This window comes from Ahaetulla prasina, chromosome 11 (genome assembly GCF_028640845.1).
Source record: "Ahaetulla prasina isolate Xishuangbanna chromosome 11, ASM2864084v1, whole genome shotgun sequence".
NCBI classification, from domain to species: Eukaryota; Metazoa; Chordata; class Lepidosauria; order Squamata; family Colubridae; genus Ahaetulla; species Ahaetulla prasina.
In genome coordinates, this window is record NC_080549.1 from 4,901,215 (window position 1) to 4,917,107 (window position 15,893).

Here is a 15,893-nt window from a genome sequence, read left to right on the forward strand (position 1 = left end):
AAACCTCAGAAAACATATATATATATATATATATATATTCCCTGTAAAAGAATGACATTCATTCTCCCCGCCCCCTCAAGAATGTGTGTATCCCAAAACTTCTAATAAGCAAAACATTCTTGTGTTGCCAAGTAGGCTCATAATAACATTAATTAAAAGAGTTGAGGGGAAAAAAACCTCGCTCGCATTTGGTCTTAAACCTCCCCCCGTCTGCTACTCTGGTTCCCCAACGGTAGAGATTACTCAACGATAAATTTGGTGGCCTGTTGCCACCCTGTGGCCATAACAATGCACAAATCGTTCCTCTTTGCTTATTGCCATCTTGTTCACGCGATAAGATGGCCTTCAAGGACTCATCTCGATTCTCTCAAAAGGGTTTGCCTAACCTTCAGTGGAGGGTAACCTTCCTCAACGAACACTACGCGCTCTGCGACACATACCCATCCCTCCTGGTGGTGCCCTACAACGCCACGGATGAAGATCTCAAGAAAGTTTCTGCTTTCCGATCTCGGTGTCGAATCCCGGTAAGTGAGTCCAGCTCTAAAAAAATCATTCTCGACTTAGTGACCACAACTGAGCCCAAAATATATGTGTGGGGTTGTTGTTTTTTTAATTTATATTTTTTTTTATTTGTTTTCACTTTGCATACAATATGTGCTTAATAAGTTCGATCCTAGGTAGAGGCAGATATTTCTCTCTCTCTGGGCACACTGAGAATCTATCTGCTGAACAAAACTCCGCAATGGCGACAGGAAGGGCATCCAGCCATTAAAACACTCAGCTAGCTCCATTCATTTGCTGGACTCCACCCCGCAAGGGATTATGGGGTCATTAAAAGTCGATGATGATACAATATTCCCTCAACACTGTCAGACTATTTACTGAATCTGCACTACTATTAATCGTTTCATAGTTCCCATCACCAATCTCTTTCCACTTATGACTGTATGACTATAACTTGTTGCTGGCAATCCTTATGATTTATATTGATATATTGATCATCAATTGTGTTGTAAATGTTGTACCTTGATGAACGTATCTTTTCTTTTATGTACACTGAGAGCATATGCACCAAGACAAATTCCTTGGGTGTCCAATCACACTTGGCCAATAAAATTCTATTCTATTCTATTCTATTCTAATGAACAGCGTACTCTCTGGGTCAATTCGTTTATATAGTAATATTTCTTAAGTTCCTAATTTCTACCTGGAAAGCTGGAAGAATATCACTATGTACAAGTAAATACTATTATTACTATTATTGTTGTTGTTAGTGTCCGACCCATCACGACCCCATGGACAACGTTCCTCCAGGCCTTCCTGTCCTCTACCATCCTCTGGAGTCCATTGAAGCATTGAAGTGCTTCAGTGACTCCATTCAGCCACCTCCTTCTCTGTCGTCCCCTTCTTCTTTTGCCATCCATCGTTCCCAGCATTCGGCTCTTCTCCAGGAAGTTCTTCCTTCTCATTAGGCGGCCAAAGGATTTGAGTTTCATCTTCAGGATCTGGCCTTCTAAAGAGCAGTCAGGGTTGGTCTCCTCTAGGACTGACCGGTTGGATGGCCTTGCAGTCCAAGGGACTCTCAGGAGTCTTCTCCAGCACCAGAGTTCAAAGGCCTCAATTCTGTGGCACTCAGCCTTCCTTATGGTCCAACTTTCACAGCCATACATTGCAACTGGGAAAACCATAGCCTTGACTATATGCACTTTTGTTGGCAGGATGATGTCTTTGCTTTTTAGTATGCTGTTAGTATTATGTATATGTAAATTGACCCAGACAATACACTGTTCACTAAGCATTTAAGTATGTGAAAGAAAAATGTATAAATAAAAATTTTTTAAAAAAGCCTTCGAGCTCGGATGGAATATCTTCTCATTGCTCCCTTAGGTGTTGTCCTGGATCCATCCGGAGACCCAAGCGGTCATCACGCGCTCCAGCCAGCCCCTTGTGGGCATGAGTGGCAAAAGAAACAAAGACGACGAAAGATACCTGGAAATCATACGGGAAACCAACGGCCAGCTGTCCAAACTGACCATCTTCGACGCCAGGCCCAACGTCAACGCTGTGGCTAACAAGGTACCCAGCCTCCCTCTTCATCTTCCTGTCCAGAGCGATGCCTCTTTTCCAGGGACGTCACTTAAGTGAGCTTTTACTCCTCAGTAAGGCCACACTTGGAATACAGCGTCCAGTTTTGGACTCCACGATGTCAAAAAGTTGTTGAGGCTCTAGAAAGAGTGCAGAGAAGAGCAATAAAGATGATTAGGGGGGTGGAGGCTGAACCATATAAGGAACAGTTGCTGGAACTGGGTGTGTCTAGTTTGATGAAAAGAAGGACTAGGGGAGACATGATAGCAGTCTTCCAATATCTCAGGGGCTGCCCCAAAGAAGAGGGAGTCAAGCTATTCTCCAAAACACCTGAGGGCAGGACAAGAAGCAACGGGTGGACACTCATCAAGGAGAGAAGCAACCTTAGAAGTAAGGAGCAATTTCCTGACAGTGAGAACAATTAACCAGTGGAACAACTTGCCTCCAGATGTTGTGAATGCTCCAACACTGGAGGATTTTAAGAAGAGATTGGAGAACTATTTGTCTGAAGTGGTGTAGGGTTTCCTGCCTAGACAGGGTTGGACTCGAAGACCTCCAAGGTCCCTTCCAACTGTCTTATTCTATTTCTATTCCTCTGGAGATCGCCAGGCACGCTAAGTCAAAGACTCTTCTGGCTCAGACTTCTGAAAAACAATCCTTTTAAATACATCCGGAGATTCCCAGATTTGGAAAGCGCTCACTTGAAGGAATGGCTAAGTCTTCAAAATGCTTTCTGGATGTTTTGACAGACAGTCAGCATTCGCGGTTAACCAAGTTGCTATCGTGTCTTCAACAGCCACACAATCCGCTGGGGCTGTGGGAAAAATAGGACTTCCTGCTAACGAGATTCAAAGTTCAGGCGTCAAAAGGATGAGTTATGGGGCTTATTTTTTTTTTCCTTCTAGAGCTGAAATAGCTCCACCTTGTTTACATTCACAGTAAATTCCAAGTGATTAAACTTTCAATAAAGTCACTGGGTGGGGGCGGGAATCATTTCCCGATTAATTAGCCAGGATGGCTCCCTCCCCTTTGCTAAATGCTGGCTTTTTTAAAAAATATATATATATATTTTGCAGCCTCAGGGAGGATAAAAGCCTTAATCATATTCCTTCTTTTAAAGAGGTAAGACTTTTGAAGCAAACTGTTTTCTGCCCATTCTCAAGGAACAGGAGAAAATTTGACTTCAAAAGTATTCTCGGGTTCCGTGAATATTGTTTACCGTATCCAAGACCGGGCCTAGAAAATAGCCTCTTTATTGAAGCTTTTCTTTTCTTTTCTTATTCTCTATAAAAGCTTTCTTTCCTTTTCTTTCTTTCAAAAGTCATCTTGACTTAAAAACTCAAAGTAAAATGCAGATTTTTTTTTCCTCAGTCGTTTATGAAAAGCCTAGTGGCTGCATTCCTTCCTTCCCTCCTGCTTATTCCCTTTCGCATTGTTGTTTCTCGAGCCACACCCGAGGATTACTCAGTCCCTTCCATAGCTAGAATTAACTGTCTCGCTTTATTCCAGAGAGGCTGCACATTTTTTAAATCCCATCTTTAGTACTTTGTAAGTAAGCCAAGGCAGCAAACACACACCTCATTACGCTTCCCTCCTCCTCTTTATTATTCCCCACAACAACAACCCTGTGAGGTGGGTTGGGCTGAGAGAGAGGGACTGGCCCAAAGTCATAAAGTACCGTATTTTTTTGAAAAAAGCATCAGAAAACGGAACTTCAGAAAAAAAAGCCCCAAACGGAGCTTCAGAAAAGAAGCCCCCAAACAGAGCTTCAAAGGCTTTTTTTCTGAAGCTCTGTTTCGGAGGCTTTCAGAGGCAGAAAAAAGTTTTTTCTGAAACCGAGTTTCCAGAGGCAGAAAAAGAAGCAAGGCACAGAGCTCACAACCAAGGAAACTTCCCCAAAAACTAAGGTGTGTCTTATACTCCGGTGTGTCTTATACTCCGAAAAATAAGGTAACTCCTTGGTGTTTGTGTGAGCCTACCAGTTGTGTTGGGAATACCTCTGTTTCCTTGAAAATAAGACCTCACCGTAAAATAAGCCCTAGCGTGATTTTTCAGGATCCTCATAATGTACGCCCTACCCCAAAAAATAAGCCCCAGTTAAGGCCAGACGGACACAGTATAGTACCGCATTCCCCCTAAAACAAGCCCTAATGTCAGGGTTCCAAATAATACATCCATAGCAAACAGAACTCCAAGGCAGGTGGATTCCTCGAAGAACGGTTTTATTAAATATATCATACTGGCACAGACTGATGAAAACCAACTCTTAAAGGTTCCCGCAGTTTTCACCTAATTAAAAGTAAAAGTTTCCCTGCCTTTTCCCCAAACAGTCAAGTCACGTCGTCCAATCATGGCGCTGTCCAGTTGCTTGGTAACTTCACTCTTCCCCTCTTCAGCCACCTGTGGGAACGACCTTGGTTCTCAGGAGAAACTTATTTTGTTTCGGCTACAAAATCCCAGCTATCTCTATTCCCCTCCCCCACTCCCCTTCCTCACCTCCACCATGGCAACGCTGAAGCCTCCAAGATGGCCTTCGTCAGGTCGGCTTCAGAGTTGACACCTAATGCGTCTTTCGGAGCAAAAATTAATAGAAGACCCGGTCTTATTTTCTGGGATGGAAACACGGGAATGTGATGATGACCTATGCGTGGTCGTGCGAAGGACACTAAAACGCTCCTTTCCTCTTCGATCCAAGGCAACCGGTGGCGGGTACGAAAATGAAGACGCGTATCCGGATGCTGAACTGCTTTTCCTGGATATCCATAACATTCACGTCATGCGGGAATCGTTGAAAAAGCTGAAAGACATCGTCTACCCACACGTGGAAGAATCTCACTGGCTGTCAAGCTTGGAGTCCACCCACTGGCTGGAACACATCAAGGTACAGAGAGGAGGGTGGCTGGGCTGACCACCACAGTCTGGATGCCAATGGAGGGGTCTAAGCTCTTGAATTAAAACAGCAATAGCACTTAGGCTTAGGGAAGGGAGGAAGGAAGGAAGGAAGGAAGGAAGGAAGGAAGGAAGGAAGGAAGGAAGGAAGGAAGGAAGGAAAATAGCAATAGCACTTAGACTTATATACCGCTTCACAGTGCTTTACAGCCCTCTAAGCGGTTTACAGAATCAGCCTCTTGCCCCCAACAATCTCGGTCCTCATTTTACCCACCTCGGAAGGATGGAAGGCCGAGTCAACCTTGAGCTGGTATGGATGGATGGATGGATGGATGGATGGATGGATGGATGGATGGATGGATGGATGGATGGGGAAGGGAAGAAGGAAGGAAGGAAGGAAGAAGGAAGGAAAATAGCAATAGCACTTAGACTTATATACCGCTTTACAGTGCTTTACAGCCCTCTGTAAGCTGTTTACAGAGTCAGCCTCTTGCTCCCAAACAATCTGGGTCCTCATTTTACTGACCTCAGAAGGATGGGAGGCTGAGTCAACCTTGAGCCTGGTGAGATTCGAACTGCCAAATTGCAGGCAGCCGGCAGGCAGCAGAACTAGCCTGCAGTACTGCCCTCTAACCACTACGCCACCATGGCTCATAATAGCAGGAGGTAACACTCCTACCCTAACCCCGTCTCAAGTTTTTTTTTCTGCTTCCTCGCCAGCTGGTTTTAACAGGCGCCATCCAAGTCGCTGACAAAGTGTCTTCCGGAAAGAGTTCAGTTTTGGTGCATTGCAGCGATGGTTGGGACCGCACTGCCCAGCTCACCTCTCTGGCCATGTTGATGTTGGACAGCTACTACCGAACCGTCGTGGGCTTCGAGGTCTTAGTGGAAAAGGAGTGGATAAGCTTCGGACATAAGTTCGCATCGGTGAGAACCAAAACAAGGGGTCCTGGTTAAATCAGTTTCGCTTAAATCCCAATACACCGCAAGGTTGTGCTGTCCATGCAGTTAGCCTAGTGGCCTGCATTGTGAGTCACACTTTTTATTAAATGTATTAATATTTATTATTAAATAACTGCATGATCAGGCAATTGGCGAAGTGCAGTTTGAGACTTGCACTTCGCCAATTGCCTGATCATGCAGTTATTTAATAATAAATATTAATAAATTTAATAAAAAGTGTTTGAAGATAATGCAGTTATTGAGCGCAACCAACCCATGGAACAGGGATTGCTTTCAGAAGTTGTGGGAGCTTCATCCCTGGAAGCTTTCAAGAAGAGATTGGACTGCCATCCGTCAAAAATGGTGTAGGGTCTGCTTGGGCAGGGGGTTGGACTAGATGACCTACAAGGTCCCTTCCAACTCAGTTAATCTGTTAAATAATAATAATCATCATAATAATAATAATATTTTAATTTGTATACCGCCCTTCTCCCGAAGGACTCAGCCAACATTGCTTTGAGCCTTGGAAAGCGGGGTACAGTTGCAGACCCAAGTCTGATGCTCCTGTGTTGGCGGTCTTTGTTTTCCCAAAGGTGTTGTTTGTTTTTTGTCTTCAAAAGGCAACATAAACATCTATGGAGATTTGTTTTTCCAAAACGAAGTCCAATTGCCTTTTGAAAAAAGCACCTATGGGACAACCATGACCTGGATGACTGAGAATCTCCATAGATGTTTATGTTTCCCAAAAGGGACATTTTATAGCAGGGTTCTCCAACCTGGGCAACTTTATGACTTGTGGACTTCAATCCTCATGCTGGCTGAGGAATTCTGGGAGTTGAACTCCAGAAATCGTAAGTCGCCAAGGATTGGATACCCCGTTTTATAGTATCTTGGGAAGAAGCTTTTAAAATATGTGTGTGCTGTTGTTGCTTGCATTGTAATTCTTTGCCGTAGACAAAACTTCCAAAAGTAACACGCATCATAAATAAACTTTTTAGACCAATTTAGTTAGAATTGAATTGTTATATTGAAAAAAAAATCCATCTAATTCAGCTGGGTTTTTTTCTTCTTCTTCTTTACTTCATTCTGCATAAGGAAGTTCCCCAGACTCTTGTTGTTGTTTTTTTAATTTGCATTTACATCCCGCCCTTCTCCGAAGACTCAGGGTGGCTTACACTATGTCAAGCAATAGTCTTCATCCATTTGTATATTATATACAAAGTCAACTTAATTGCCCCCCCAACAATCTGGGTCCTCATTTTACCTACCTTATAAAGGATGGAAGGCTGAGTCAACCTTGGGCCTGGTGGGACTTGAACCTGCAGTAATTGCAAGCAGCTGCTGTTAATAACAGACTGCATTAGTCTGTTGTGGGAGAGTTTGCAAAGCTGACTCGTTTGATGAGCGCTGTTCTCATTTTTTTTCTTTTCTTTTCGCTCCAGAGAATCGGTCATGGAGACAAAAACCACGCGGACGCAGATCGTTCCCCCATCTTCCTGCAGTTCATCGACTGCGTCTGGCAAATGTCCAAGCAAGTAAGCTGGGCTGCTTAAAGAGGGTGGAAGATTTCATCGGCTTTGCTATATCCCCAAGATGCTTTTTCAAGAGGCAACTGGAACTTCCTGGTTTTTCTTTGAAGGCGTTTCACTTCTCATCAAAGAAGGTCATTCCATTCCCCACCGTTCGGGCAGAGCTGAATAAGCTTCTTGGGTGAGAAGCGAAATGTCTTCAAAGAAAAAAACCAGAAAGTCCAGTTGCCTCTCGAAAAATCACCTTTGGGACAACCATGACCTGAATGGCTGAGAATCTCCATAGGCATTGACTTTAATATAAGTTACTTGCTGGGCACCTGCTGGCTTAGGATCCAGGCACTGTTTGGGGATGCAACACCACACAGCAAGATATATGGGACCCTGCAAATGTAATTGTCAATGCCAGCGCAGGGGCTATGCTAATCTTCTCTGTATCGTTCCAATTTTAGTATGCGTGCTGCCGAAGCAGTAGGCAAATGACCGGACAGAGACTGGAATTTAAATCAGAAGTATTCCTATTAGGAATTATAAAAGAAGGCCAAAGTAAAAAGTTAACATGTTTAACATTACATACCATCACAGCAGCGAGAATAGTTTATGCCCAACAATGGAAGAGTGAGGCTCTATCTAAAGAAAGGGAAATCATGAAGAAAATGTTTGACTGCGCAGAATGTGATAGACCGGCGGTCTCCAACCTTGGCAGCTTTAAGCCTGGTGGACTTCAACTCCCAGAATCCCCCAGCCAGCAAAGCTGGCTGGGGAATTCTGGGAGTTGAAGTCCACCAGGCTTAAAGCTACCAAGGTTGGAGACCCCTGTGATAGACTGACATTGGAACTGAAAAAATAAAGGAGAGACAGAATACTATGAGATTTGGAATAGACTTTACCAATGGTTAGATTCAAGGAATGGAAGTCGGAACGGGTAAGAAACGAGGAAGTGTAGATCGAAAGAAGATGTAATATATGTAAACGTAAGCGTCTATAAAAGGTTAAGTATGTGTATATAATTAGTAATGTATATTGAATACACAAGAGGCTTGTGTTACCCTTTAGTACGGCGGAGATAACGCCAAGACAGTTGCACCATGTCCAACTTTTTTAATAATAAAGACAATTAAAAAAAAAAAGTAATTGTCAATGCCAGCCAGTCACCAATGACCCCGATTTTGATCAAACTTTTAATTGCTAACATTCCATATACAGTATTTCTACTATTACTATTACAGCTTGGAATTGTGTTGTTATATAACCGTGTGACTAACTTAACAACCACATTTAACAACAGTGGCGAGAAAAATCAGAAAATGGGGCAAAATTCACTTAACCGATGTTTCACTCGGCAACAAATTTCGGGGTGTGTGTGTGTGTGTCAATTGTGGTCGTAACTTGAGGACTGCCTGCACTTTGTATCTTATCCTAAACTTTGCCTGTTGTTGTTTTTTTCCCCCCTTAGTTTCCCACAGCTTTCGAATTCAATGAACAGTTTTTGATTACTATTCTGGATCATTTGTACAGTTGCCGCTTTGGTACGTTTTTGTACAGCTGCGACTCCGTCAGAGAGAAAGAGGTGAGTTAATGTGTTGATAGCAATAGCAATAGCATTTACACTTTTATATGTGCTTCAGAGTGCTTTTTAGCACCCTCTAAGCCAGTGGTTCTTAACCTTTATAGTGCTGCGACCCCTTTAATACAATTCCCCATGATGTGCCGACCCCTTTAATACAATTCTCCATGATGTGGCGACCCCAACCGTAAAATTATTTTCGTTTTGAATTTATCACGCCTGAAGCCGTATTGGCTAGCGATCTGAACTGCTTGCGACTGCCTTGAGGACGGAGGCATTAAAGCAGAGTCTCCTCCCCTATTAAGTTTATTGCGCCTGAAGCCAGATTAGGCTAGCGATTGGGAGTGATTGCAGCTGGCTTGAGAGGGAGACATCAGAGCAAAGATTTCTCTCTTTTTTAATTCATCGCGCCTGAAGCCAAATTCGGCTAGCGATTTGAAGAGCCTGCAGCTGGCTTGTGGAGTCAACCATTGGAACGCGATTTTTCAATTTGCAAGTATCCCATATTTCCGATGGTCTTAGGCGACCCCTGGCAAATCGTCATTCGATCCCCAACGGGGTCGCGACCCACAGGTTGAGAACCACTGCTCTAAGCCGTTTACAGAGTCAGCCTCTTGCCCCCAACAACCTGGGTCCTCATTTTACCAACCTCGGAAGGATGGAAGGCTGAGTCAACCTTGAGTCTGTTCAGGATTGAAGTCCTGCCAATTGGCAGAACTAGTCTGCAATACTGCATTCTAAGGGAGGGAGGGAGGGAGGGAGGGAAGGAAGGAGGGAAGGAAGGACTTAATGACCATGTTTCTAATTTAACAACTGCAGCGATTTCCTGAACAACCCTGGCAAGAAAAGTCATAAAATGGGGCAAATGCTCACCAAATAGATGTTTCCCTTAGCAACGTACATTTTGGGGCTCAATTGCGGTCGTAACTTGAAGACAGCCTGTATATATTTCTACTTATGGAAGACAAGCATTAAATGAACCACGTGTGCAGGCTGGGTCCATCAGACGGTTATAGCTTTTGCTGAATCTGATTCTTGTGGTTTGTCTCTTTGCTTGCAGAAACTGAGCGAGAAATCCTTGTCTCTCTGGTCCTTGATCAATAGCGCCAAGTCAAAATATACCAACCCCTTTTATACGAAAGAACTGAACCGGGCCCTTTACCCAGTCGCGAGCATGCGCCACCTGGAGCTCTGGGTGAATTACTACATTCGATGGAATCCACGGATTAGGCAGCAGGTAAAAGCATCTCAGCTTGCTTTAATAGCCATAGCGCTTAGAATGTGCTATTGCTATTAAATGCCCATTTCCAGCAAAAAATGGAAATCACGGTCATGTGACAAGGGGGCTTGGCCCTTAGACCTTAGGATCGGGGTCATAAGTAGCTTTTTTCAAGGTTCATATTATTTCCGAACGGTTGCTGGGCACCTGTCGTAAGAACTACTTTTCTAGCAAAAGCCAAGTTTTTACTTCGCTATCAAACCTCAGGGTTTCCCTAAAGTTGCTCTTCCCTCATTTTTTGTGGCTCAAACATCTTTTTGAAAGCGGATTCTGCTCGGCGGGATAAAAAAAAAAAGATGGCCCTTGCGTGGCGTTTCTCATTATCCTCGAAATTTGGCAGCCAAGCCGAAAGCCGAAGGAGAAAACAGCTGCTCGGCTCGCCAAGTGCAGCTTTTGAGAAGAAGCCACCGGAACAAAGAGGCTGCTGTTTCTTTCCTGCAGTGGGCCTTTAGAGGCTGTTGCCAGAGAGCCAGCCTCGGGAAGAAAGGCCGGCGTCTTGTCTCCTCTTTGCTTAAATGTTTGTTCTGAAGATGTTCGTGGGACTCAAAAGGGAGCAGCTTTGAAAGGGATGCAGAGCTAGAAATTGGCTTTTTATTTATTTATTTATTCTGTTGTGGTGATAGATGGTAGGTAGGTAGATAGATAAGATAGATAGATGGATGGATGGATGGATGATAGGAAGGAAAGAAAGAAAAAGAAAGAAAAAATATTTTATTAGCCAAATGTGATTGGACACACAAGGAATTTGTCTTTGGTGCATATGCTCTCAGTACACACAAAAAGAAAAGATACATTCGTCAAGAATCATCACAAGACTTAATGATAGTCTTAGGGTACAAATAAGCAATCGAATCATACTAGGAAATAATATAAATCGTAAGGATGCAAGCAATTAAGTTGTATGTATACACTTATTCAGTGTATATTGGAGGTGGTGACCCTTTTGAGAGCCGTATGCAACGAAATTTCATTTTAATGTGTACTGATTAGTGACATTCAAAGTGACAATAAAGCTATGCTGTGCTATTCTATTCTATTCTATTCTATTCTATTCTAATTTTCTCTCCTATATTGTCTATCCTATCCTATCCTATTTATTCTTCCCTACTCTACTCTATTCATTTCTATTTCTATTTCGACTTCTATTACTGGAGAAAACCAGAGTACAATACTTTCTTTAGGCCAAGGCCGTGATGGCAAACCGATGGCACACATGCTAGAGGTGGCACGCAGAGCGCTTTCTGTGGGCACATGCGCCGTCGCCAGCTGCTCTTCTGGTTCCCAGCGCGCACACGCGTGCCAGCCGGCTGATCTTCATGGGCATCAGAGCACCAGAAAATGGCCCCCAAAACAGCCCAAAAACAGGCATGCGTGCGCCGGCCAGCTGGTCTTCAGGTTTCCGGCGCATGCACATGCACGCACGTTCCAGTTTGAGCACTCGGTTCACCATCACTGGGCTAAGGCCATACAGATGTTACGGGCGACCCACAATGTTTGAACTACCGGGTCAGAGCATTAAGCCTTTTAGGGCAGGTGAATTCTTGATGCCCTCTTTATGCTTCTCCTCCTTCAAGGTGGGAGGAGAAAATGCACACTGGATAAAATCTTAAAGGACAAGAAAGCAAAGTGGTCTAACGAAATCTTGTATTTTAAAAAAATTCAATCAATGCAGTCTTAATTCGTACACCATCCACTCTTCCATCTCGTACGACTCAAGAGTTTTGCTTGTGGGGGGTGGGTGGGCTTGCATACGGCCAAACTCTGTATTTTAAGACCTTTCCCCTTCGTTTAGCAGCCCAACCCAGTGGAGCAGCGTTACATGGAACTCCTAGCCCTGCGGGATGATTACATGAAGCGGCTGGAAGAATTGCAAATCACGAGCAACCCCAAATTGTCCAATTCCTCCTCGTCTTCCTCTTCCTCCACCACCTCTTCTTCCTCCCAGATGATGTCGCATGTGCAAACTCACTTTTGAAGGGGGAGAGGGGAGAGAGAGAGAGAGAGAAGCTTGGCTCTTCTCTCTGAAACCTCTGGTCACAAAAGCGGTGCTTTATTCCGACGTGCGGGACAAAAGAGAAGGAAAGCTAAAATGCCTTATCTGAAGCTTCTTCGGAAACGCTTGTCCACGCAGCGAGGATTTGAACCCCGGGGGTGGGGGGGAAGCTTTTAAAAAGTGGGTTTTACGTGCCTTCAGAAACCTTTCGCCTGGGAACATGCTCTCCCTACTATCCTAAAGCGTTGTTGTTTTGTTGCCGTTCACTTTGGAGCGTCCAAATATAAAGTAAGTTTCAGTACTAATCACCGTTTTGGGGATTAGCACGATTTCCTTATCAGTCGCCAGGCTGTTCGCTCGCTCAGGATCAGTTGCCTCTCTGTGCAGTCTGGGTCAACTTGGTCCTTCTGAACTCACCCTTCTGCGTGCGGCCCTCGGAAAGAAGAGTTTAAAGCCAGACCGGCTGCTAAGACATTTACGACACCACGTCTTTCCATCCAACGCCATTTTTTTTAACGCCTAAGGTGACGGCATCCACAACAGCGAGCTACCAAGAACGGAAAACTGTCCTGAAAACGTGTGCCTGGGAAGCGATGGCCTTATCTACAGAGCAGATTTAACGTTTAATTTTTGAAAAAAATGAAGGGAGGTGGTGCTTGTGTGTGTGTGCGCGCGTGCGTGCGGCATATCTGCGTGACTGACATCCTGTAATGGGTTAGCCTTTCCTCAAATACATTAAAACAATTTGCAGAAAGTTTGTGCACTGAAGAAACTTAAAATCCAGGAGTAAAACGATTTGGAATCTTCCTCCTGTTGCTTTTGCACTTCGATTGCTATTAGCCTTAAATAACACTGCTAGTAGCAACAAGATTGTGTAGGATATCCGGAGTGCGCTAAGTTGTCCGATTCCCTACATTTAAAATTTGCAGGGTAGGGTTTGTTGTTTTGTTTTGTTTTTCCTTTTTTGGACATTGTGTTGGTCTTTTTGTCAAATTTTATGATTTTTGTTCCTTTCAGGAATCTTTTTAAAACGTAACTTAACGAGCACTTGTCAAATCGGCACAATTGATCTTTTAATACATATTTTGCTTAGGATATAAACTTTTAAAGCTGTTTTGGTCATTTCAGAACAAGCGAAACATAGGATTTGCAAGGACTGTTTGTAGCTAACATGATTTATTTTAAAAAGTATTTGGAAGGGGAGGGCAGGGTTACCGTATGTAAATTACTTTATGTGTAAGTTTTGATCTGCAAAATATAAGGCGGAAATTATAGGATCAATGTGTAAATTAAGGATATGGAAGTCTTTTCTGTAAAGTGTAAATAATACGATTCTAAAGGATAAAGTCAAACTCCAAAATAATTATAAATTTCTTAGTTTTAGAGGACATTGGAATATTTTAGGAATAGTATATTTTCAGTATAAGAGTAAAAATGGAGCACATTAATAGAATAAAATTGTATACTAAGAAATTTGCACTATTTCTTCAGGGATAGACTAAAAATACTTAGTACTTTCAGCTAGCTAGCGCACGAATTTTCTTTTTTCATGTTTGTCCTCTAAAATTTCATTCTTTGGTGACGCTTTGGTCTCCTACGTTTTATCGCACCTATCAGTGGGTACTTTGCTAAAGGGAAGCAAGTTGGAGAAATGAAATACGTAAACTTGTATCACAAGAAACTCAGATTTAACTCATTATTCTATTTTAAACGCCAGAGCAGAAAACTGAAAAGCTACCTAGATTCGAACATAACCGTCATTTGTTTGCTTGCAAGTTATAAGAAAAAAATTTATCATTTTTTTTCTTGCTACCCTAAAACTTTGTTGCTTTGTGGTGGTAAATCCACAAGAAGTACTGGTTTCCTTTGGACTGGGGCAAATAAATTGAGACACATTTGTTTTTTTATTATTTTTTGAAGTAAAACACTACAGCTGTCAACTCTTTGGGGGAAGGAAGTTAAAACTAAAGTGGTAATTTAAAATGCCTTTGTCTTTTTTCATTACCTGAATCTCACCGATTTATGTTGCCAGCGCCAAGGCATTGGATCTCGATCTGTAGAGAACTTAATGTTGTTTGGGGGGGGAAAGTATAACTTGGTAAAAATGCTCATTTTTTTTTTCTAAAAAGAAAAAAAACACGACTGGCTTAATTCATTATGAAATAAAAATCAAATATTTAATATATTTTCCTGATTTCTTTCCTGCAAGTTACAAGCTGGCGGGTGGGGGGGAGGGCATGATGGGCATCCATTGCCCTTAATTCCTGGCTGGGGACGATGGGAGTTGAAATCCACTGGATTTGGAAGCCACGTTTGAAAAGCAAAGCTGCAAAGGGTTCTGGTATCCCATGAAGCCATCATTGGCCCGACCACAGCTGCCGTAAAAGCATGGGGATGACCCCAATGAGAGGAAGGCACATGGGATATGGAGTCCCTCATGAAAGAGACTCTTTTGCCTAGCAAGAATGGGAACATAAGCATTACACCCCAACGCCAACACTTGTCCATTCCCACACTTAAACTTCTCTGGCACACCCACTTTCCCATTCTCCCGCTTTGCACAACCAGTCAGTTTCGCACACCTACGCTCTTTGCACTTCTCCTTCCTCAGCTTTGCAGCTTTCCATTCCCCCCGCTTGGCACAAGTACACCCACCTCTATTGGCCCCCGTTTTGCACACAGGCTCACACTTCTTTTGCAGCCTTGCACACTTGCACACCTTTTCCATTCCCCAGCCTTGCACACCCATGCCCCTGCACTTCTTCCCCAGCTCTGCACATTCACGCTTGCACTTCTCCTTCCCCAGCCTCGTGCACCCACCCACATCTCCATTGGCCCCAGTTTTGCACACTCGCACTTCTTCCTCCCTGCCTCGCATACCCACACCCCTTTTCCATTCCCCAGCCTTGTACATCTAGGCTCCTTGCACCACTTCTCCACTGGCCAGCTTTGCACAACCGCACTCACACTTGTCCTTCCCCAGCTTTGCAGAGGCACACTTCCACTCCCTAGCTTCACACACCCACACCCCTCTACTGGCCCCAGCTTTGCATATCCACACTCGCACTTGTCCTTCCCCAGCTTTTGCACAGCCACACACCCCCTTCTCCATTGGCCCCAAACTTTGCACACTCACCCACCCTTCTCCATTCTCCCAGCTTTGCACAGCCATTCCCTAGCTTTGCACACCCACACACCCCTTTCTCCATTGGCCCCAGCTTTGCACACCCACCCTTCCATCCCCCAGCCTCGCACTCCCAGCCACCCTTCCCCTTCCCCACCTTGCACAGCCACACTTCTCCTTCCTCAGCTTTGCACACCCACACATACCCCCCCTTCTCCATTGGCCCTAAACTTTGCACATCCACCCACCCTTCTCCATTCCCTAGTTTTGCACAACCACACACCCCTTTCTCCATTGGCCCCGGCTTTGCACACCCACCCTTCCATCCCCCAGCCTCGCACTCCCAGCCACCCTTCCCCTTCCCCAGCCTTGCACACCCACCCCTCCGTTCCCTAGATTTGCACACCCACACACCTCCTTCCTTGGCCCCAAACTTTGCACACTCACCCACCTTTCTCCATTCCCCCAGCTTTGCACAGCCATTC

At 44.1% G+C, this 15,893-nt stretch overlaps 1 protein-coding gene and 1 non-coding gene across 6 annotated transcripts in view; one reads left to right on the forward strand and one right to left on the reverse strand.

The window, feature by feature from the left end:
- MTM1 (myotubularin 1) overlaps window positions 1-14,465 on the forward strand; it is a 29,751-nt gene extending 15,286 nt beyond the window's left edge. For 4 of the 5 annotated variants that reach the window (XM_058196889.1, XM_058196890.1, XM_058196892.1 and 1 more), the window contains 8 exons: window positions 375-524; window positions 1,888-2,076; window positions 4,781-4,966; window positions 5,695-5,901; window positions 7,359-7,451; window positions 8,902-9,015; window positions 10,073-10,249; window positions 12,084-14,465. In XM_058196889.1, coding sequence (XP_058052872.1) covers window positions 375-524; window positions 1,888-2,076; window positions 4,781-4,966; window positions 5,695-5,901; window positions 7,359-7,451; window positions 8,902-9,015; window positions 10,073-10,249; window positions 12,084-12,266 — 1,299 coding nt within the window. In that variant the 3' untranslated portion in view covers window positions 12,267-14,465. The remainder of the gene's footprint in view (window positions 1-374; window positions 525-1,887; window positions 2,077-4,780; window positions 4,967-5,694; window positions 5,902-7,358; window positions 7,452-8,901; window positions 9,016-10,072; window positions 10,250-12,083) is intronic. The other variant, XM_058196894.1, reaches the window with a different exon arrangement.
- On the reverse strand, window positions 7,814-7,919 carry LOC131183937 (U6 spliceosomal RNA). The gene has a single exon (XR_009151880.1). It is a non-coding gene; the product is annotated as a U6 spliceosomal RNA (small nuclear RNA).
- Window positions 14,466-15,893: the final 1,428 nt, after the last annotated feature.